A 23,962-nucleotide genomic window follows, 5' to 3' on the forward strand; every position below is an offset into this window, starting at 1 on the left:
TGATTTGCTGTTATAAAGTTGCTACTATCCAGTCGCCATTAGCGAGTTGCTACAATCAAGTTGCCGTTAGTGAGTTGCTGCTATCAAGTCGATATTAGCGAGTCGTTACTATCAAGTTACTATTAGCGAGTTGCTGCTACCAAATTGCTATTAACGAGTTGTTGCTACCGAGTTGCTACTAACTAATTGCTATTAGCGAATTGCTACTAACAAGTTGCAATGAGTGTGTTGCTGATATCAAGTTGCTATTAGCGTGTTGTTGCTATCAAGTTGGTATAGCGATTTGCTGCTATGAAGTTGCTATTAGCGAGTCGCTACTATGAAATTGCTTATATATCAAGTTGTTATTAGCGAGTCATTACTATCAAGTTGCTCTTAGCGAGTTGCTGCTATCAAGTTGGAATTAGCGGTTTCCTGCTACCAAGTTGCTACTATCTAATGGCTATTCGCAAGTTGTTACTATAAAGTTGCTATTAGCGAATTGCTGCTATCAAGTTGCTATTAACGAGTTGTTGCGATCAAATTGCTATTGGCGATTTGCTGCTATCAAGTTGCTGCTATCCATTTGCTATTAGCGAGTTGCTGCTATCAAGTTGCTATTAGTGAGTTGCTACTATCAAGTTGCTATTAGCGAGTTGCTGCAATCGAGTTGCTATTAGCGAGAGGCTACAATAAAGTTGATCATAGCGAGTTGCTACTAGCGAGTTGCTACTATTACGTTGGTATTTGTGAGTTGCTACGATCAAGTTGCTGCTATCAAATTGCTATTGGCGATTTGCTGCTATCAAGTTGCTACTATCCAGTTGCTATTAGCGAGTTGCTACTATGAAGTTGCTATTAGCGAGTTGCTGCAATCGATTTGCTATTAGCGAGAGGCTACAATAAAGTTGATCATAGGGAGTTTCTATTAGCGAGTTGCTACTATCAAGTTGCTATTTGTGAGTTGCTATGATCAAGTTGCTATGATCAAGTTGCTGCTATGAAATTGCTATTGGGGATTTGTTGCTATCAAGTTGCTACTATCCAGTTGCTGTTAGCGAGTTGTTACTATGAAGTAGCTATTAGTGAGTTGCTACTATCAGGTTGTTATTAGCAAGTAGCTGCAATCGAGTTGCTATTAGCGAGAGGCTACAATAAAGTTGATCATAGCGAGTTGCTACTATTACGTTGGTATTTGTGAGTTGCTACGATCAAGTTGCTGCTATCAAATTGCTATTGGCGATTTGCTGCTATCAAGTTGCTACTATCCTGTCGCTATTAGCGAGTTGCTACGATCAAGTTGCTGTTAGTGAGTTGCTGCTATCAAGTTGCTATTAGCGAGTCGTTACTATCAAGTTGCTATTAGCGAGTTGCTGCTACCAAGTTGCTATTAGCGAGTTGCTGCCACCAAGTTGCTTTTAACCAATAGCTATTAGCGAGTTGCTACTATCAAGTTGCAATGAGCGTGTTGCTGATATCAAGTTGCTATTAGCGTGTTGCTGCTATCAAGTTGCTATTAGCGATTTGCTGCTTTCAAGTTGCTATTAGCGAGTCGCTACTATCGAATTGCTGATAGCAAGTTTTTATTAGCGAGTCATTACTATCAAGTTGCTCTTAGCGAGTTCCTGCTATCAAGTTGCTATTAGCGATTTCCTGCTAAAAATTTCCTGCTAGTTGCTACTATCTAATTGCTATTAACAAGTTGCTACTATAAAGTTGCTATTAGCGAGTTGCTGCTATCAAGTTGCTTTTAACGAGTCGCTGCTATCAAATTGCTTTTAGCGATTTGTTGCTATCAAGTTGCAACTATCTAGTTGCTGTTAGCGAGTTGCTACTATCAAGTTGCTATCAACAAGTTTTTGCTATTAACGTTTTGCTGCTATCAAGTTGCTACTATCAAGTTGCAATTAGCGAGTCGCTACTATCGAATTGTTACTAAGGGACGGCGTGGCGCAGTGGGAGAGTGGCCGTGCGCAAGCCGAGGGTCCCTGGTTCAATCCTCACCTAGTACCAATCTCGTCACGTCCGTTATGTCCTGAGCAAGACCATTCACCCTTGCTTCTAATGGGTGCTGGTTAGCGGCTTGCATGGCAGCTCCCTCCATCAGTGTGTGAATGTGTGTGGGAATGTGGAAGTAGTGTCAAAGCGCTTTGAGTACCTTGAAGGTAGAAAAGCGCTATACAAGTACAACCCATTTATCATTTATTTTATCATTTACTATCGAATCGCTACAATCAAGTTGCTCTTAGCGAGTTGCTGCTATCAAGTTATTGTAAGCGATTTGCTGCTACCAAATTGCTACTATCAAATTGCTATTTGCGTGTTGCTGTTATCAAGTTGCTATTAAAGAGGTTGCTGCTACCAAGTTGCTATTAGCGATTTGCTGCTACCAAGTTGCTACTATCTAGTTGCTATTAGCGAGTTGCAACTATCAAGTTGCCATGAGCGTGTTGCTGCTATTAAGTTGATATTAGCGTGTTGCTGCTATCAAGTTGCTATAAGCGATTTGCTATTAGCGAGTTGATACTATCGAATTGCTACTATCAAGTTGCTATAAGAAAGACGCTACTATCAAGTTGCTCTTAGCCAGTTGCTGCTATCAAGTTGCTTTTAGCGATTTACTGCTACCAAGTTGTTACTTTTTAGTTGCTATTAGCGAGTTGTTACTATGAAATTGCTATTTGCGTGTTGCTGTTATCAAGTTGCTATTAGCGATTTGCTGCTGTCAAGTTGTTATTAGCAATTTGCTGCTATCAAGTTGCTACTATCTAGTTGCTATTAGCGAGTTGCTACTATCAAGTTGCCATGAGCGTGTTGCTGCTATCAAGTTGTTATTAGTGAGTCGCTACTATCGAATTGCTAATATTGAATTGCTACTATCAAGTTGCTATTGGCGAGTCGCTACAATCAAGTTGCTCTTAGCGAGTTGCTGCTATCAAGTTGCAATTAGCGAGTTGCTGCTATCAAGTGTCTATTAGCGATTTGCTCCTACCAAGTTGATACTATCTAGTTGCTATTATCAAGTTGCTATATTAGCGAGTTCCTGCTATCAAGTTGCTATTAGCGAGTTGCTGCTATCAAGTTGCTATTAGCGTGTTGCTGCTATCAAGTTGCTATTAGCGATTTGCTATTAGCGAGTTGTTACTATCAAATTGCTACTATCAAGTTGCTATAAGAAATTGGCTACTATCAAGTTGCTCTTAGCCAGTTGCTGCTATCAAGTTGCTATTAGCGATTTACTGCTACCAAATTGTTACTATTTAGTTGCTATTAGCGAGTTGTTACTATGAAATTGCTATTTGCGTGTTGCTGTTATCAAGTTGCTATTAGCGATTTGCAGCTGTCAAGTTGCTATTAGCAATTTGCTGCTATCAAGTTGCTACTATCTAGTTGCTATTAGCGAGTTGCTACTATCAAGTTGCCATGAGCGTGGTGCTGCTATCAAGTTGTTATTAGCGAGTCGCTACTATCGAATTGCTACTATCAAGTTGCTATTGGCGAGTCGCTACAATCAAGTTGCTCCTAGCGAGTTGCTGCTATCAAGTGTCTATTAGCGATTTGCTCCTACCAAGTTGCTACTATCTAGTTGCTATTATCAAGTTGCTATATTAGCGAGTTGCTGCTATCAAGTTGCCATTAGCGAGTCGATACTATCAAGTTGCTATCGGCGAGTCGCTAGTAGCGAGCTGTGTGTGAGTCGCTACTATCAGGTTGCTATTAACGAGTTGCTGCTGTCAAGTTGCTGCTATCATGTTTGTCACACCCCGCCTCAGGTGAAGGTAATGTAACCTTTGCAAACCAGACTTCAAACCAAGGATGGCAAGGCACGCATTTGGTAACAGTTTACAAACATTTATTGGAATCCCAAAAAGTGAACAACAACAGGAAGACAAAGCACCCACAATCTGTAACAGTAATAAATAAAGACAATATTAGCATGGTATATATTATATATAGTACATTTATATTCTAAATATATTTCAACGTTACATGCGTTATATAGGCCTATATATATTTATATATTATTAAAAATAATAAAAATGTAACTCATCCGTTATATCAAAATACATGTATTCCCAATCAAAGGTCAATAATCAATTTTGTCAAAGCTAGAATTAAATAATCAAAACAGAGTCAGCATCATCAATTAGCAACCAACAAAACCCCTTTAATCGGTTACAACACAACACAACATCATCTCAACATCAAAATAATCACCTCAGTAGATGTTTGATGCATGGAGACCGAAACTCTTGCCCAGGACAGAGAACCTCTTCTGGCGGTGACAGACAGCAGACTGTCAGAAAAATGGCATTTTCCGACTTAAATAGCCCATAGCCCTGCCCACTAGGTGGGGCCAATTGGACAAGAGGATATAAGGCCTACTGAAACCCATTACCAGCGACCACGCAGCCGCGAGAGTTCAGTTCAAAGCGGATCCAAGACAGCAGCGAGAGTCCCGTCCACAGGAAACCATCCCAAGCGGAGTCGGATCAGCAGCGTAGAAAATGTCCCCAACCGATACACAGGCGAGCGGTCCATCCTAGGTCCCGACTCTGAACAGCCAGTACTTCATCCATGACCATCGGACCGGACCCCCTCCACAAGGGAGGGGAGGACGGAGGAGAAAAAGAGAAGAAGCGGCAGATCAACTGGTCTAAAAAGGAAGTCTATTTAAAGGCTAGAATATACAAATGAGTTTTAAGGTGAGACTTAAATGGTTCTACTGAGGTAGCATCTCGAACTGTTACCGGGAGGGCATTTCAGAGTACTGGAGCCCGAACGGAAAACGCTCTATATCCCGCAGACTTTTTTTGTGACACTGGATCAACTTAAATCCGTCGATTGGTAAGTGTTTGTTTGGCATTAAATGTGGGTGGAGGGAAACGCTGGATGCAAATATAGCTACAAATGTACATACAGCTAGCCTAAATAGCATGTTAGTATCGATTAGCTGGCAGTCATGCCGCGACCAAATATGTCTGATTAGCACATAAGTCAATAACCTCAACAAAACTCCCCTTTGTGATTTCGTTGACTTTATTGTTGGAAATGCATCATACATCTCTGTACCATGTCTGCCTTAGCATCGCCGGTAAAATGTGCAGACATTCCGGCACATTCGATGGGGGTCTGGCGGCAGATTTCTTTGACTTTATCGTTGGAAATGCATCTGCTTTGAGTGACGCAGGATATCTACACAATCTTGCCATCTCTGTAGTAGCATAGCTTTCGTCGGGAAAGTGTGCGGAACAAACATTTCGTCGGCTTTCCCCACCCACTCGTATTTTGAACAAATTTCGTCCAATTTCTTGCCACTTTCGCATATTTTGGCCAGTGGTGCAACTTGAATCCCTCCCTGTTAGCGTTGTTACACCCTCCGACAACACACCGACGAGGCATGATGTCTCCAAGGTTGCAGAAAACAGTCGAAAAAACGAAAAATAACAGAGAAAATGGCGGCTTTATTACCTGGGTGACGTCACGTTGCGAGAGCGATAAATAGAGAGGCGTTTAATTCGCCAAAATTCACCCATTTAGAGTTCGGAAATCGGTTGAAAAAAAAAAGTATTTTTTCTGCAACATCAAGGTATATATTGACGCTTACACAGGTCTGGTGATAATGTTCCCCTTTAATAATGGAGACGTCAAAGAAGAATGCTGTTGGTGGAAAGCGGTGGATTGCAGCTGCCTTTATCAACCAAAACACAGCCGGTGTTTCTTTGTTTCTTGTGAAGCTTTAATATGGAACAGAGCGGTCAAGCCAACATGGTTCCCGACCATATGTCAACCGGCAGGTTTCGGTGAGAAAAATTGTGGTAATAAGTCGGCTCTTACCGGAGACATGAGCGGAGCTTGCGACTTTCTTGGCTCCTCCATCAGAGACACTGGCGGTCACCACGCCCCTCCGACTTTCAGGTATGACTTTATGATCTCACTAAAACACTAGTAACACAATAAGCAGATAAGGGATTTTTCAGAATTATCCTAGTAAATGTGTCTAATAACATCTGAATCACTCTCACTGCCCTTGCCTTTTTATTTTTTTCTTCTAGTCCTTCACTCTCACTATCCTCATCCACAAATCTTTCTATATCGCTCAAATTAATGGGGAAACTGTTGCTTTCTCGGTCCGAATCGCTCTTGCTGCTGGTGGCCATGATTGTAAACAATGTGAGGATGTGAGTAGCCCTACAACTTGTGACGTCACGCACACATCGTTTGCTACTTCCGGTACAGGCAAGGCTTTTTTATTAGCGACAAAAAGTTGCGAACTTTATCGTGGATGTTCTCTACTAAATCCTTTCAGCAAAAATATGGCAATATCACGAAATGATCAAGTAAGACACATAGAATGGACCTGCTATCCCCGTTTACATAAGAAAATCTAATTACAGTAGGCCTTTAAGAAAACTGTTATTTTGTAAATTTCACCATAAATACAAGTCACATGTCTAAAAAGTATTCATAGTACTTTTGTATCTGTAAAGCAGTCATTTTTGTACATAGTGTATTCAGGCTTAGACAACAAAACTTTCACATGTCCAATTTCGCTCAGCAACACCCAGCTTCTGAGAAACATGGTTTGGCCCAAATTAGGCCTAATTAGTCAAGGCCGGTGTGCTCACCTACATAAAGCCCTCAGCCCCACCCTCAATCTTTTAGCCACACATTCAGAGCCACGGTGAGTCAGACGTTGCAATTTGTTTGTTGAGCATGCTTTCCACTAACACGATTGAATGTTTGTAGTTTGCCCATGTTGAGATTCCCCCCAAAAATTGAACGCTTTGAGAGGAAGCCAAAAGTCAAACATTGACAGTGCGGGGTCAAACTGTCACAATGTTGTTGTTAGCAAGTTGTTGCTATCATGTTGCTATTAGCAAGTTTTTACTATCAAGTTGCTATTAGTGAGCTGCTACTTTCAAGTTGCTATAATCCAGTTGCTATTAGCGAGTTGCTACTATCAAGTTGCCATTAGTGAGTTGCTGCTATCAAGTTGCTATTAGTGAGTTGCTGCTATCAAGTTGCTATTAGTGAGTTGCTGCTATCAAGTTGCTACTATCCAGTTACTATTAGTGAGCTGCTACTATCAAGTTGCTATTAGTGAGTTGCTGCTATCAAGTTGCTATTAGTGAGTTGCTGCTATCAAGTTGCTATTAGTGGTTTACTGCTACCAAGTTGCTACTATCCAGTTACTATTAGTGAGCTGCTACTATCAAGTTGCTATTAGTGGTTTACTGCTACCAAGTTGCTACTATCCAGTTACTATTAGCGAGTTGCTACTATCAAGTTGATATTAGCGAGTTGCTACTATCAAGTTGCTATTAGTGATTTGCTGCTATCAAGTTGCTATTAGTGGTTTGCTGCTACCAAGTTGCTACTATCTAGTTACTATTAGTGAGCTGCTACTATCAAGTTGCTATTAGTGAGTTGCTGCTATCAAGTTGCTATTAATGAGTTGCTGCTATCAAGTTGCTATTAGTGGTTTACTGCTACCAAGTTGCTACTATCAAGTTGCTATTAGCGAGCTGCTACTATCAAGTTGCTGTTAGCCAGCTACTATTATCAAGTTGCTGTTAGCCAGCTGCTACTATCAAAGCGAGTTTCTGCTATCAAGTTGCTATTAGCGATTTGCTGCTACCCAGTTGCTACTATCTAGTTACTCTTAGCGAGTTGCTACTATCAAGTTGCTATGAGTGAATTGCTGCTATCAAGTTGCTATTAGTGAGTTGCTGCTATCAAGGTGCTACTATCCAGTTACTATTAGCTATTAGTGAGCTGCTACTATCAAGTTGCTATTAGTGAGTTGCTGCTATCAAGTTGCTATTAGTGAGTTGCTGCTATGAAGTTGCTATTAGTGAGTTGCTGCTATCAAGTTGCTATTAGTGGTTTACTGCTACCAAGTTGCTACTATCTAGTTACTATTAGCGAGTTGTTACTATCAAGTTGCTATTAATGAGTTGCTGCTATCAAGTTGCTATTAGTGGTTTACTGCTACCAAGTTGCTACTATCAAGTTGCTATAAGCGAGCTGCTACTATCAAGTTGCTGTTAGCCAGCTGCTATTATCAAGTTGCTGTTAGCCAGCTGCTACTATCAAAGCAAGTTTCTCCTATCAAGTTGCTATTAGCGATTTGCTGCTACCCAGTTGCTACTATCTAGTTACTATTAGCGAGTTGCTACTATCAAGTTGCTATGAGTGAATTGCTGCTATCAAGTTGCTATTAGCGAGTTGCCGCTATCAATTTGCAAACAGCAAGTTGCTATTATCAAGTTGCTATTAGTGAGTTGCTACTTTTAAGTTGCTTTAATCCAGTTGCTGTTAGCAAGTTGCTACATACAGTTGCTATTAGCGAGCTGCTACTATCAAGTTGCTATTAGCGAGTTGCTGCTATCAAGTTGCTATTAGTGAGTTGCTGCTATCAAGGTGCTACTATCCAGTTACTATTAGCGAGTTGCTGCTATCAAGTTGTCATTAGCAGTTTGCTGCTACCAAGTTGCTACTATCCGGTTACTATTAGCGAGTTGCTGCTATCAAGTTGTCATTAGCAGTTTGCTGCTACCAAGATGCTACTATCCGGTTACTATTAGCGAGTTGCTGCTATCAAGTTGCTATTAGCTAGTTGCTGCTGTCAAGTTGCTCTTTGTGAGTTGTGACTATCAAGTTGCTATGAGTGAATTGCTACTATCAAGTTGCTATTAGCGAGTTGCTGCTATCAAATTGCAATTAGCAAGTTGCTACTATCAAGTTGGTATTTGTGAGTAGCTACTACAAGTTGATATTAACGAGTTGCTGCTATCAAGTTGCTATTAGCGAGTTGCTGCTATTATGTTGCTATTATCAAGTTGCTATTAACGAGTGGCTGCTATCAAGTTGCTATTAGCGAGCTGCTACTATCAAAGCGAGCCCCTGCTATGAAGTTGCTATTAGTGATTTGCTGCTACCAAGTTGCTATTATCCAGTTACTTTTAGCAAGTTGCTACTATGAAGTTGCTATTAGTGAGTTGCTGCTATCAAGTTGCTCTAAGCTAGACGCGACTATCATGTTTCTGAGTGAATTGCTATTATCAAATTGCTATTAGCGAGTTGCTGCTATCAAGTTGCAATTAGCAAGTTGCTATTATCATGTTGCTATTAGTGAGTTGTTACTATCAAGTTGGTATTTTTGAGTTGCTACTATCAAGTTGTTATTAACGAGTTGCTGCTATCAAGTTGCTATTAGCGAGTTGCTGCTATTATGTTGCTATTATCAAGTTGCTACTATCAAGTTGCTATTAACAAGTAGCTGCTATCAAGTTGCTATTAGCGAGTTGCTACTATCAAGTTGCTATTTTTGCATTGCTACTATCAAATTGCTATGAGCGAGTTCCTGCTATGAAGTTGCTATTTGCGAGCTGCTACTATCAAGTTGCTATTAGTGAGTTGCTGCTATCAAGGTGCTATTAGCGATTTGCTGCTACCTAGTTCCTACTATTCAGTTACTATTAGCAAGTTACTACTATCAAGATGCTATTAGTGAGTTGCTGCTATCAAGTTGCTATTAGTGAGTTGCGACTATCGAGTTGCTATGAGTGAATTGCTGCTATCAAGTTGCTATTAGCGAGTTGCTGCTATCAACTTGAAATCATTAAGTTGCTATTATCAAGTTGCTATTAGCGAGTTGCTACTATCAAGTTGGTATTTGTGAATTGCTACTATCAAGTTGATATTAACGAGTTGCTGCTATCAAGTTCCTATTAGCGAGTTGCTACTTTCAAGTTGCTATTATTGCATTGCTACAATCAAATTGCAATAAGCGAGTTGCTATTATCGAGTTGCTACTATCAAGTAGCTATTATCAAGTTGCTATTGGCGAGTTACTGCTATCAATTTTCTATTAGCGAGTTGCTGCTATCAAGTTGCTATTAGCGAGTTGCTGCTATCAAGTTGCTATTAACGAGTTGCTGCTATCATGTTGCTTTTAGCAAGTTTCTGCTATCAAGTTGCTATTAGCGAGTGGTTACTTTCAAGGTGCTATTATTGCATTGCTACTATGAATTTTTCATTAGTGAGTCGCTACTATCAAGTTGCTATTAGAGATTTGCTGCTACCAAGTCGCTACTATCCAGTTGCTATTAGCGAGTTGCTACTATCAAGTTGCTATTAGTGAGTTGCTGCTGTCAAGTTGCTACTAGTGAGTCGCGACTATCAAGTTGCTATAAGCGAATTGCTACTATCAAGTTGCCATTAGCGAGTTGGTGCTATCAAGTAGCAATTAGCGAGTTGCTATTATCAAGTTGCTATTAGCGAGTTGCTACTATCAAGTTGATATTAACAAGTTGCTATTATCAAGTTGCTTCTATCAATTTGCTATAAACGAGTGGCTGCTATCAAGTTGCTATTAGCAAGTTGCTACTACCAAGTTGCTATTATTGCATTACTACTATCAAATTGCTATTAGCGAGTTGCTACTATCAATTTGCTATTAACGAGTTGTTACTAGTTGCTATTAGCGAGTTGCTCTTAACAAGTTGCTAGTTGTGAGTTGCTACTATCAAGTAGCTACTATTAAGTTGCTATTGTCGAGTTGTTGCTGTCAAGTTGCTATTCACGAGTTGCTACAATCAACTTGCTATTAGCGAGGTGCTGCTATTAAGTTATTAGAGAGTTGATACAATCAAGTTGCTGTTAGCGAGTCGCTACTATCAAGCTGCTATTTGTGAGTTGCTACTATCAAGTTGCTATTAGCGAGTTGCTGCTATCAAGTTGCCATTAGCGAGCGGCTGCTATCAAGTTACTATTAGCTAGTTGCTACTATCAAGTTGCTATTAGTGAGTTGCTACTATCAAGTTGCTATTAGCCAGTTGTTGCTATCAAGTTGCAGTTTGAGAGATGTTACAATAAGTTGCTATTAGCGAGTGTCTACTATCAAGTTACTATTACCAATTTGCTGCTATGAAGCTGCTATTAGTGAGTCGCTATTATCAAGTTGCTTTCAAGTTGCTATTAGTGAGTTGCTGCAAGTGCCTGGTTAGTAGTTAGTTAGAATCAAAAGTCATCCAGCAGCTATAAACTTATAAAATAATCTTGCTGAACAGTTTAATACTGTTATTGTTGACATCCATGTTGCCAAGCATACGTCGGGCAGAACTGTAGCTTGATCGCCTCCTTTCTCACAGATATTTCTGCACAAGGTTCAGTTTGCACGCACTTTTTGGACCTGCTAAAGTAAAGACGTAAAATAGCGTCCACAGTTGAGTTTTAGTCTCGATAAATCAAACCGCTGACTGATTATATTTGAACTTTCTCCTCCCCGTGTTGTTTTGTGAAGACAGGCACGCTAAAGTGAGAAACAATCCTCTGCTCACGAGTTTAGTCGATCATCTTTGCGTGTTTGCACGTGTTTTAGTACGTTCAAACCTTTAGTACAAAGTGGTTTTCTCATGGCAGTTATGGCTGCCCTCAGAGTAATAATAAATTAATGTACAAAACCCAAAACCAGTGAAGTTGGCACTTTGTGTAAATGGTAAATAAAAACAGAATACAATTAATTGCAAATCATTTTAAACTTATAGTCAATTGAATAGACTGCAAAGACAAGATATTTAATGTTCGTACTGGTAAACTTTGTTATTTTTTTCAAATATTAAATCATTTGGAATGTGATGCCTGCAACATGTTTCAAAAAAGCTGGCATAAGTGGCAAAAAGACTGAACAAGTTGAGGAATGCTCATCAAACACTTAATTGCAACATCCCACAGGTGAACAGGCTAATTGGAAACAGGTGGGTGCCATGATTGGGTATAAAAGCAGCTTCCATGTAATGGTCAGTCATTCACAAACAAGGATAGGGTGAGGGTCACCACTTTGTCAACAAATGCGTGAGCAAATTGTCCAACAATTTAAGAACAACATTTTTTCAACCAGCTATTGCAAGGAATTTAGGGATTTTACCATCTACGGTCCGTTCACAGAATCTGGAGAAATCACTGCACGTAAGCGACGATATTACGGACCTTCGATCCTTTAGGTGGTACTGCATCAAAAAGCGACATCAGTGTGTAAAGGATATCACCACATGGGCTCAGGAACACTTCAGAAAACCACTGTCAGTAACTACAGTTTGTCGCTACATCTGTAAGTGCAAGTTAAAGCTCTACTATGCAAAGCCAAAGCCATTTATCAACAACACCCAGAAGCGCCACCGGCTTCACTGGGACAAAGCCTATTTAAGATTGACTGATGCAAAGTGGAAAATTGTTCTGTGGCCTGATGAGTCCACATTTCAAATTGTTTTTGGAAACTGTGGAAGTGGTGTCCTATGGACCAAAGAGGAAAAGAACCATCCAGATTGTTCCAGGCGCAAAGTTCAAAAGCCAGCATCTGTGATGGTATGGGGGTGTATTGGTGCTCAAGGCATGGGTAACTTACACATCCGTGAAGGCACCAGTAATGCTGAAAGGTACATACAGGTTTTGGAGCAACATATGTTGCCATCCAAGTAACGTTATCATAGACGCCCCTGCTTATTTCAGCAAGACAATGCCAAGACACACATTACATCAGCCTGGCTTCATAGTAAAAGAGTGCGGGTACTAGACTGGCCTGCCTGTAGTCCAGACCTGTCTCCAATTTAAAATGTGTGGCGCAATATGAAGCCTAAAATACCATAACGTAGACTTTGGACAGTTGAACTACTTAAGCTGTGCATCAAGCAAGAATGGGAAAGAATTCCTGAGAATTTACTGAGTGTTGTTAAAAGGAAAGGCCATGTAACACAGTGGTAAAAATGCCCCTGAGACAACTTGTTGCTGCCTTTAAATTCTAAGTTTATGATTATTTATGTTTATAAAATTAAACCTAGTAGCCGATATTGACAAAAAAAAGTTGTTCTTGCAAGTGTTGGATATGAATGGTATTTTGTTTTAGTTCTTGTCTTGCGCTCCTGTTTTAGTGGCTTTTCCTGTTTTGTTGGTATTTTCCTGGGGCAGTTTCATGTCTTCCTTTGAGCGCTATTCCCGCACCTGCTATGTTTTAGCAATCAAGACTACTTGGCGGACGCCGTCTCTGCTCCACACGCTGTAAGTTTTTGCTGTCTTCCAGCATTCTGTTTTCGTTTACTTTTGTTTACTTAGGAGCATGAATGTGCTGAATGAGCTGAATTGGTTGGTGTTGGACTTGTTGAAGTCGGTCAAGAAATGTTGAAGTATTAACAGTTTTTTATTTGAAAAATGGTGTTACGGAATTTCGGGAAAACTAGAGAATTTTTCAAGTTCTTAAACCAACCTGTTTTTTTTGTTCTGACTAAGAGGAATGTTTTGATAGGCGAACGGTTCAAAAGGGTTGAAAAATGTAAAGGAATCATCGCACTAAAAAAAATGTTGGAAATAATAATTCCTGAAAATTTGTTGAACGTGGAAAAAATGGTTGTTTAAATTTCCAGGATAAATTGAATGTGTTGAAAGTGGTTTGAATGGGTTTAAAAATGTGGTAATTGTGGAAGTTTGAGAATGGATAATTCATTTTGAATGGGGAAAATGTCTCTAAAACTGTGAATTCTTGGAAATCCGGGAATTTTTTAAAATAATTGTTGAAAGGGAGCACACAATTCCTGAACAGGCTGAATATTTTGAAGTTAGAACGGTTTAAATCAAAGAAAATGTGGCAGTTGTGGAACTTTTAAAAATGTCTCCTTCATTTCAGTGGAATTCCATGGAAATTTCGGGGAAAAGCGTTAATTTTTTTTGAAAATGCTAAAAAATGTGCATTTTACGAATGAGTTGAAATGGTTGGTGTTGGAATTTTTTTAATTGTTTGAGAAATGTTGAAGTGTTAACATTTTTAATTGAGAAATGGCATTACGGAATTCCTGGAATTTCGGGAAAACTGGAAATTTTTGTGGTTCAAAAAACAACTTCATTATTTTTTCTGATTAAGAAGAATGCTTTGACGGTGGAAAGGTTGAAGTGGGTTGAAAAATGTGGAAGGAGTAGTCGACAGAAAAAAGGGTTTGAAAAAACGGGATTTCTGGGAACTCATGGAAATTTGTTGAACATGGAAAAATGGGGGTTTGAATTTCCAGGATAAATTCAATGTTTTAAAGTTGGAATGTTTCAATTGGTAAAACAATGTGGGAATTGTTGAAGTTTGAAAAATTAATAATTAAATTTAAAATGTGGAAACTTTTCCTAAACACTGGGAATTTCCAGGAAATGCGGGAATTTGTTTTATAATTGTTAAAAGGGAGCACACAATCCCTGAACAGGCTGACATTTTTGAAATTGGAACGGTTTGAACCGGTTAAAAAATGTGGAAGTTGTGGCACTTTGAAAAATGTCTCCTTCATTTCAAAGGGAATTCCATGGAAATTTCATGAAAAAGTGGGAATTTTTTGGAAAATGCTGTGAATCTTCTGAATGAGTTAAAATGGTTGGTGTTGGAATTGTTCAAACCGGCCGAGAAACGTTGAAGTCCTAACATTTTTAACTGAGAAATGGCATCACGGAATTCCTGGAATTTAGGGAAAACCCAGAATTTTTTCAGCTAAAAATATAACTTTGGGGTTTTTGTCCTGATTAAGAGGAATGTTTTGACGGTGGAACGGTTGAAGTGGCTTGAAAAATGTGGAAGGAGTAGTCGACAGGAAAAAAAGGTTTGAAAAAATGGGATTTCTGGGAACTCATAGAAATTTGTTGAATATGGAAAAATGGGGGTTTGTATTTCCAGGATAAATTCAATGTTTTAAAGGTAGAATGTTTGAATTGGTAAAACAATGTGGAAATTGTTGAAGTTTGAAAAATTAATAATTACATTTAAAATGTGAAAAATGTTCCTAAACACTGGGAATTTCCAGGAAATGTGGGAATTTGTCTTATAATTGTTAAAAGGGAACACACAATCCCTGAACAGGCTGAATATTTTGAAGTCGGAACGGTTTGAACTGGATAAAAAATGTGGAAGTTGTGGAACTTTGAAAAAAGGCCCCTTCATTTCAAAGGGAATTCCATGAAAATTTCGGGAAAAAGCGGGAATTCTTTTGAAAATGCTGAAAAAATTTGAATTTTCTGAATGAGTTGAAATGGTTGGTGTTGGAATTGTTCAAACCGGTCGAGAAACGTTGAAGTCCTAACACTTTTAACTGAGAAATGGCATTACAGAATACCTGGAATTTCGGGAAAACTGGCAATTTTTTTTAGTTAAAATAACAACTTAGTTTTTTTTTTCTGATTAAGAAGAATGCTTCGACGGTGGAACAGTTGAAGTGGGTTAGAAAATGTGGAAGCAGCAGTCGACAGAAAAGAAGGTGAAAAAACGGGTTGAAAAAAACAGGATTCTGGGAATTCCTGGAATTTGGGGAAAACCGGGAATTTTTCAAGTTCTTAAACCAACCTCTTTTTTTGTCCTGACTAACAGAATCAGATAGGTTAAAAAAATGTGAAAGGAGTCATCGAACAATAAAAGATTGGAAATAAGGTTAGAAAACACAAGAATTCCTTAAAATTTGTTGAACATGGAACGAATGGTTGTTTGAATTTCCAGGATCAATTCAATGTGTTTAAGGTGGAATGGTTTGAGTGGGTTGAAAAATGTGGGAATTGTAGAAGTTTGTAAAATGGATCATTCATTTTGAATGGGTAAAATGTCCCTAAACACTGGAAATTCTAGGAAATCCGGGACTTTTAGGAAATCCTGGGATTGTATTTTGAAATTTATTTTGTGATTGCACACAATTCTTGTACAAGCGGAATATTCTGAAGTTTGAACGGTTTGAATCGGATAAAAAATATGGTAGTTGTGAAACTTTGAAAAATGTCCGATTCATTTCAGTGGGAATTCCATGGAAACGTCAGGGAAAAGCAGGAGTTTTTTTGAAAATGCTAAACAAAATATGAAGTGAATCTTCTGAATGAGTTAAAATGGTTGGTGTTGGAATTGTTCAAATAGATCGAGAAATGTTGAAGTCCTAACATTTTTAACTGAGAAATTGCATTACGGAATTCCTGGAATTTCAGGAAAATCGGGAATTTTATTTTGTTAGAAAAACAGCTGGCTTTTTTTTTTCTGATTAAGAAGAATGCTTTGACGGTGAAAAGGTTGAAGTGGCTTGAAAAATGTGGAAGGAGTAGTTGACAGAAAAAAGGGTTTGAAAAACGGGGTTTCTGGGAACTCATGGAAATTTGTTGAACATGGAAAAATGGGGGTTTGTATTTCCAGGATAAATTCAATGTTTTAAAGGCAGAATGTTTGAATTGGTAAAACAATGTGGGAATTCTTGAAGTTTGAAAAAATGGATAACTAAATTTATAATGTGAATTTTTTTTCTAAACACTGGGAATTTCCAGGAAATCCGAGAATTTATTTTATAATTGTTAAAATGGAGCACACAATCCCTGAACAGGCTGAATATTTTGAAGTTGGAACGGTCTGAACCGGATAAAAAACATGGAAGTTGTGGAACTTTGAACATTTTCCCTTTCATTTCAAAGAGAATTCCATGGAAATTTCATGAAAAAGTGGGATTTTTTTTGAAAATGCTGTGAATGGTTGGTGTTGGAATTGTTCAAACCGGTCGAGAAACTTTGAAGTCCACACATTTTTAAAAACGGGATTTCTGGGAACTCATGGAAATTTGTTGAACATGGAAAAATGGGGGTTTGAATTTCCAGGCTAAATTCAATGTTTTAAAGGTAGAATGTTTGAATTGGTAAAACATTGTGGGCATTGTTGAAGTTTGAAAAATTTATAATTAAATTACAAATGTGTAAAATGTTCCTAAACACCGGGAATTTCCAGGAAATCTGGGAATTGGTTTTATAATTGTTAAAAGGGAGCACACGATCCCTGAACAGGCTGAATATTTTGAAGTTGGAACGGTTTGAACCGGATAAAAAACGTGGACGTTGTGGAACTTTGGAAAAATGTCCCCTTCATTTCAAAGAGAATTCCATGGAAATTTCATGAAAAAGCGGGAATTTTTGGGAAAATGCTAAAAAAATTTGAATTTTCTGAATGAGTTGAAATGGTTGGTGTTGGAATTGTTCAACCGGTCGAGAAACGTTGAAGTCCTTACATTTTTAACTGAGAAATGGCATTACAGAATACCTGGAATTTCGGGGAAAAAAAGGCAATTTTTTTAGTTAAAAAAAACAACTTTTTTTTTTTTTCTTCTGATTAAGAAGAACGCTTCGACGGTGGAACAGTTGAAGTGGGTTAGAAAATGTGGAAGCAGCAGTCGACAGAAAAGAAGGTGAAAAAACGGGTTGAAAAAAACAGGATTCTGGAAATTCCGGGAATTTGGGGAAAACCGGGAAGTTTTAAAGTTCTTAAACCAACTTCTTTTTTTGTCCTGACTAACAGGAATGTTTTGACAGTGGAATAGGTTAAAAAATGTGAAAGGAATCATCGAACAATAAAAGGTTGGAAATAAGGTTAGAAAACATAGGAATTCCTGAAAATTTGTTGAACATGGAACGTATGGTTGTTTGAATTTCCGGGATTTTGCATGTTCTCCCCGTGAATGCGTGGGTTCTCTCCGGGTACTCCGGCTTCCTCCCACTTCCAAAGACATGCACCTGGGGATAAGTTGATTGGCAACACTAAATTGGCCCTAGTGTGTGAATGTGAGTGTGAATGTTGTCTGTCTATCTGTGTTGGCCCTGCGATGAGGTGGCGACTTGTCCAGGGTGTACCCCGCCTTCCGCCCGATTGTAGCTGAGATAGGCGCCAGCGCCCCCCGCGACCCCAAAAGGGAATAAGCGGTAGAAAATGGATGGAAATGGAATTCAATGTGTTTAAGGTGGAATGGTTTGAATGGGTTGAAAAATGGAGTAATTGAAGAAGTTTGTAAAATGGATCATTCATTTTGAATGGGTAAAATGTCCTGGAAATTCCAGGAAATCCAGGACTTTTAGGAAATCTGGGAAGTTTATTTCGTAATTTATTTTGTGATTGCACACAATTCTTGAACAAGCGGAATATTTTGAAGTTGGAACGGTTTGAATCAGATAAAAAATATGGGCGTTGTGAAACTTTGAAAAATGTCCGATTCATTTCAATGGGAATTCCATGGAAACTTTGGGGAAAAGCAGGATTTTTTTTGAAAATGCTAAAAAAAAATATGAAGTGAATCTTCTGAATGAGTTTGTGTCGGAATTGTTCAAACCGGTCGAGAAACGTTGAAGTCCACACATTTTTATCAGAGAAATGGCATCACGGAATTCCTGGAATTTCGGGAAAACCGGGAATTTTTTTAGTTAGATAAAATAACGTCGTTTTTTTTTTGTCCTGACCAAGAGGAATGTTTTGACGGTGGAATGGTTGAAGTGAGTTGAAAAATGTGGAAGGAGTAGTCGACAAACCGTGTTCCTGCTACAAAGCAATTATCTACCTGCTGCCACCTTGTGATATGGAATGGTATTACATGGTTACATTGCCCAGCTCCAGACAGCATAGACACTCAAAATCGGAACATTATAATGACTGGTTTGCAAAAAATATTTGAAGTGAAATGGCATAATCTCCCACAGCACACCAGACTGAGGCCACACACACGCTGACTGACGCCTGTCCCCCGTTGTCTCCTCTCCAGGCAGCAAAGAAGCGGCCTTTACCTATGCCATCATCGCGGCCGGCGTGGCTCACGCCGTCACCGCCGCCTGCACGCAGGGGAACCTGAGCGACTGCAGCTGCGACAAAGACAAGCAGGGCTTCTACAGCAAGGACCAGGGCTGGAAGTGGGGGGGCTGCTCGGCGGACATCGGCTACGGCCTGGTATTCTCCAAAGTCTTCATCGACGCCCGGGAGGTCAAACAGAACGCCAGGACGCTGATGAACCTCCACAACAACGAGGTGGGACGCAAGGTAAGTCGCCTCTCCTCGGGTCACCTGGTGCCGGGGGCGAGAGTCCTGCTGAATTCTGCGGTTCTAAGACCGTCTGACATGACGAACTAGGACTAGAACTGAAGTTTAACCATTAATTTACGTCCATATCCTCTCTACCCTCCTGCTCCTGTGCCACCTACTGTAAAAGACAACCAGATGATTAGATTAACACGTACCGTTTGTGAAATCTAATAAACTGCCAGCTGTGTCTCGCCGTCAGTACATGCCCCGCCCCTATCTGATGGTGCTCGCCCTGAGCACCATAGACAGAGGCGGTGACCTTTGCTCCTGCAGGCACGCTGGCCACACCTACCTCCTCATATATATATATATATATATATATATATATATATGTATACATATATATATGTATATATATATATATATGTATACATATATGTATATATATATATATATATATATGTATATATATATATATATATATATATATATATATATATATATATATATATATATATATATATATATATATATATATATATAGGGCTTCACGGTGGCAGAAAGGTTGGTGTGTCTGCCTCACAATATGAAGGTCCTGAATATCTGGGTTCAATCCTGGGCTTGGGATCTTTCTGTGTGGAGTTCGCGTGGGTTCCCTCCGGGCAGTCCGGCTTCCTCCCACTTCCAAAGACATGCACCTGGGGATAGGTTGATTGGCAACACTAAAATTGGCCCGTGTGTAAATGTGAGTGTGAATGTTGTCTGTCTGTCTGTGTTAGCCCTGCGATGAGGTGGTGACTTGTCCAGGGTGTAAATTGCCTTCCGCCCGATTGTAGCTGAGATAGGCACCAGTGCCCCCCGCGACCCCAAAGGGAATAAGCGGTAGAAATGGATGGATGGATATACTGTGTGTATATATATATATATATATATATATATATATATATATATATATATATATATATCTTAAGCTATCTAAAGGTCGGAGCATGTATAGACATCCAACAATACATCATATATGGCTGGTTTAGTGCGACTAAAACTAATCACTAGTCATGGCAGACCTGGTAACAAAGGACGAAGACGACTATTTTCGGACAAATGAGGATTCACAACCGTATCTTTTTGAAGCTGAACATACTGAGAATGAACTACTGCTTATTGAAGCGAACACGAAGGAAGAGTGACACGTTGGGGCAGACGGAAGCCGAGAGAGTGAGGTGAAAGGGACTCAAAGCAGCAAAATGTGGAATTCGAAGCCAAGCTTTTTCAACATAAATAGAGTGCTTACCCAAATAAAGCGGAAAAAAGGACCCCAGCCAGCTGGACCAAACAAACAACTGTACATCGAGTGAGTCACTATAATATTGTGTGTTATTACAACTACAGTACATACACTGTATGGCTAGCTTTCTACAAATAAAACATGAAATAATACTTTACAGATACTGTTCATGTTTTTCACTTAAAACAGATAGGTGTCTTGTCACATTGTGTTGTGCAAACTCAAACATGTTTCATGCTGACATAGAAACTGGCTTATCTCTTGCTGTAGTTAGCAAGAGATAAGTGAATATAATGCACTTCACTTGACTTCACAAGACATACAAAAAATGAAATATTCACTTACTATACAATGTCTGCTCTCACTGGGATAAAGACTGGTGGGATGGTTGTTTCTTTCAGCACAATACTCCCTGTTAAAATGATGATAAATTCAGAATAATTATATAAACTAGCGATTATCATCTTGCTGAGTCTTAAAGTTAAAGTGAAAGTACCAATGATTGTCACAAACACATTTGGTGTGCTGAAACGTGTCTGCATTTGACTCATCTCCTTGTTCCACCCCCTGGGAGCTTAGGGGAGCAGTGAGCAGCAGCGGTGGCCGCGCCTGGGAATAATTTTTTGCTGTTTTAACCCCCAATTTCACCCTTTAATGCTGAGTGCCAAGCAGGGAGGCAGCGGGTCCCATTTCTATAGTCTTCGGTATGACTTGGCAAGAGTTTGAACTCGCGATCTACCGATCTCAGGGCGGACAATCCAACCACAAATCCACCGGGTCTAAGTTCCCTTACAACAAGAGACAGACAGCTCTGATTTGTTTAACCTTACCTAAAAGAAAATATATATGTTTTATATATATTTTTAAAAAATAGATAAAGAATTGTTAAAAGTAAGAATCCATTTCCATTTTCTACCGCTTAGTCCCTTTCGGGGTCGCGGGGGGCGCTGGCGCCTATCTCAGCTACAATCGGGCGGAAGGTGGGGTACACCCTGGACAAGTCGCCACCTCATCGCAGGGCCAACACAGATAGACAGACAACATTCACACTCACATTCACACACTAGGGCCAATTTAGTGTTGCCAATCAACCTATCCCCAGGTGCATGTCTTTGGAGGTGGGAGGAAGCCGGAGTACCCGGAGGGAACCCACGCATTCACGGGGAGAACATGCAAACTCCACACAGAAAGATCCCGAGCCTGGATTTGAACCCAGGACTGCAGGACCTTCGTATTGTGAGGCAGACGCACTAACCCCTCTGCCACAGAATCGTTTTGAAAAATGTTTTTTTCGGACTCACTGGGATAAAGACTGGTGGGATGGTTGTCTTTCAGCACATGCTCCCTGTTAAAATGATAAGTTAAAGGACCAATGATTGTGTCGAACACACACTAGGTGTGGTGAAATGTGTCCTCTGCATTTGAACCATTCCCTTGTTCCACCCCCTGGGAGGGGATGGGAGCAGTAAGCAGCAGCGGTGGCCGCGCCCAGGAATCATTTTGGTGATTTTTTTTTAACTCCCAATTTCAACCCTTGATGCTGAGTGCAAAGCAGGGAAGCGTATGTTATTGTTTACATACAGGGCGGCCATCTTTGAAACCCGGGGGTCGTTGCGACTTTTTCACGAGAAGGAAACGCGACCGGATCTAGTCGAGACTTGCGACTCGGGACTGGGGACACGCAGACTTGCGAGGCCCGGTCCTGCTGGGATGAAGTCCAGGTGAACTTTGCAGCGACATAAAGGTGGCTTTTAGCAAAGGAGTGGATTGATTACAAGACCTTGGCAGCGTCCAAAAAGTCTCCTTTGTGACGCCATTCTTCCTTTTGTCCCTGACGTCAAACATCAACAACACCCAGAAACAGTTTTATCAACCAAGCTGGCATGGTTGATAGAGTGGCCATGCCAGCAACTTTAGGGTTCCAGGTTTGATCCCCGCTTTCCGTCTTCCTAGTCACTGCCGTTGTGTCCTTGGGCAAGAAACTTTACCCACCTGCTCCCAGTGCCACCCAAGCTGGTTTAAATGTAACTTCAATATTGGGTTTCACTATGTAAAAGCGCTTTGAGTCACTAGAGAAAAACACTATTTAAATAACGCTTATAAATAGAAGTGAATTATATTATTTACAAGATATACAAACATAATAAAATAATCACTTACTATACAATATCTGTTCTCACTGGGATAAAGACTGGTGGGATGGTTGTACCTTTCAGGACAATACTCCCTGTTAAGATGATGTTAAATTCAGAATAATTACATAAACTAGCAATTATCATCTTGCCGATTCTTCAAGTGAATATTAAAGTACCAATGATTGTCACACACACACTAGGTGACACAATGTGTCCTCTGCATTCGACCCAACCCCTGGGAGGTGAGGGGAGCAGTGAGCAGCAGCGGTGGTTTGGTGATTTAACCCCCAATTCCAACCCTTGATGCTGAGTGCCAAGCTGGAAGGCAACAGGTCCCATTTTTATAGTCTTCGGTATGACTCGGCCAGGGTTTTAACTCACGACCTACCGATCTCAGGGCGGACACTCTAACCAAAACGCCACCGAGTCTAAGTTACCTTACAGCTCTGATCATTTTTTTAACATTACCTGAAAGAAAAAAAATATTTTTATATATATATTTAAAAAATGTATTAAGAATTGTTACAAGTTAGAATTGTTTTGAAAAAAAAAATTCCGGACTCACTGGGATAAAGACCGGTGGGAGGGTTGTATCTTTCAGCACAATACTCCCTGTTAAGATGCTGATAAATTCGGAATAATTATATAAACTAGCGATTATCTTCTTGCTGAGTCTTAAAGTTAAAGTGAAAGTACCAATGATTGTCACAAACATATTTGGTGTGCTGAAACATGTCGTCTGCATTTGACTCATCTCCTTGTTCCACCCCCTGGGAGCTTAGGGGAGCAGTGAGCAGCAGCGGTGGCCGCGCCCGGGAATCATTTTTTGCTGCTTTAACCCCCAATTTCACCCTTTAATGCTGAGTGCCAAGCAGGGAGGCAGCGGGTCCCATTTCTATAGTCTTCGGTATGACTTGGCAAGAGTTTGAACTCACGATCTACCGATCTCAGGGCGGACACTCTAACCACAAATCCACCGGGTCTAAGTTCCCTTACAACAAGAGACAGACAGCTCTGATTTGTTTAACCTTACCTAAAAGAAAATATATATGTTTTATATATATTTTTAAAAAATAGATTAAGAATTGTTAAAAGTAAGAATCGTTTTGAAAAATGTTTTTTTCGGACTCACTGGGATAAAAACTGGTGGGATGGTTGTATCTTTCAGCACAAGCTCCCTGTTAAAATAAGTTAAAGGACCAATGATTGTGTCGAACACACACTAGGTGTGGTGAAATGTGTCCTCTGCATTTGACCCATTCCCTTGTTCCACCCCCTGGGAGGGGAGGGGAGCACTGAGCAGCAGCGGTGGCCGCGCTCGGGAATCATTTTGGTGATTTTTTTAACCCCCAATTTCAACCCCTTGATGCTGAGTGCCAAGCCGGGAAGCATATGTTATTGTTTACATACAGGGCGACTTTTTACGAGAAGGAAACGCGACCGGTTCTAGTCGAGACTTGCGACTCGGGACTGGGGATAGGCAGACTTGCGAGGCCCGGTCCTGCTGGGATGAAGTCCAGGTGAACTTTGCAGCGACATAAAGGTGGCTTTTAGCAAAGGAGTGGATTGATTACAAGACCTTGGCAGCGTCCAAAAAGTCTCCTTTGTGACGCCATCCTTCCTTTTGTCCCCGACGTCCCCCGACCCCGTCCCCTCCTCTGTGCATTCAGCCTTTCACGTCCTCCATCCGTCTCTCTCCGACATTATTCACGTCCTCCATCCCTCACCCGCCCGACATTA

General features: G+C 40.1%; 1 protein-coding gene across 2 annotated transcripts in view; it reads left to right on the forward strand.

Annotated features, from left to right (window-relative positions):
• LOC133554348 (protein Wnt-7a-like) overlaps positions 1-23,962 on the forward strand; it is a 73,305-nt gene that overhangs the window by 23,892 nt on the left and 25,451 nt on the right. Inside the window, exons 1-2 of one of the 2 annotated variants that reach the window (XM_061902962.1) lie at positions 6,546-6,664; positions 18,549-18,820. In XM_061902962.1, coding sequence (XP_061758946.1) covers positions 6,561-6,664; positions 18,549-18,820 — 376 coding nt within the window. In that variant the 5' untranslated portion in view covers positions 6,546-6,560. Of the gene's footprint in view, positions 1-6,545; positions 6,665-18,548; positions 18,821-23,962 lie in introns of those variants that run through there. The other variant, XM_061902961.1, reaches the window with a different exon arrangement.

This window comes from Nerophis ophidion, linkage group LG06 (genome assembly GCF_033978795.1).
Source record: "Nerophis ophidion isolate RoL-2023_Sa linkage group LG06, RoL_Noph_v1.0, whole genome shotgun sequence".
In the NCBI taxonomy this organism is placed as follows: domain Eukaryota; kingdom Metazoa; phylum Chordata; class Actinopteri; order Syngnathiformes; family Syngnathidae; genus Nerophis; species Nerophis ophidion.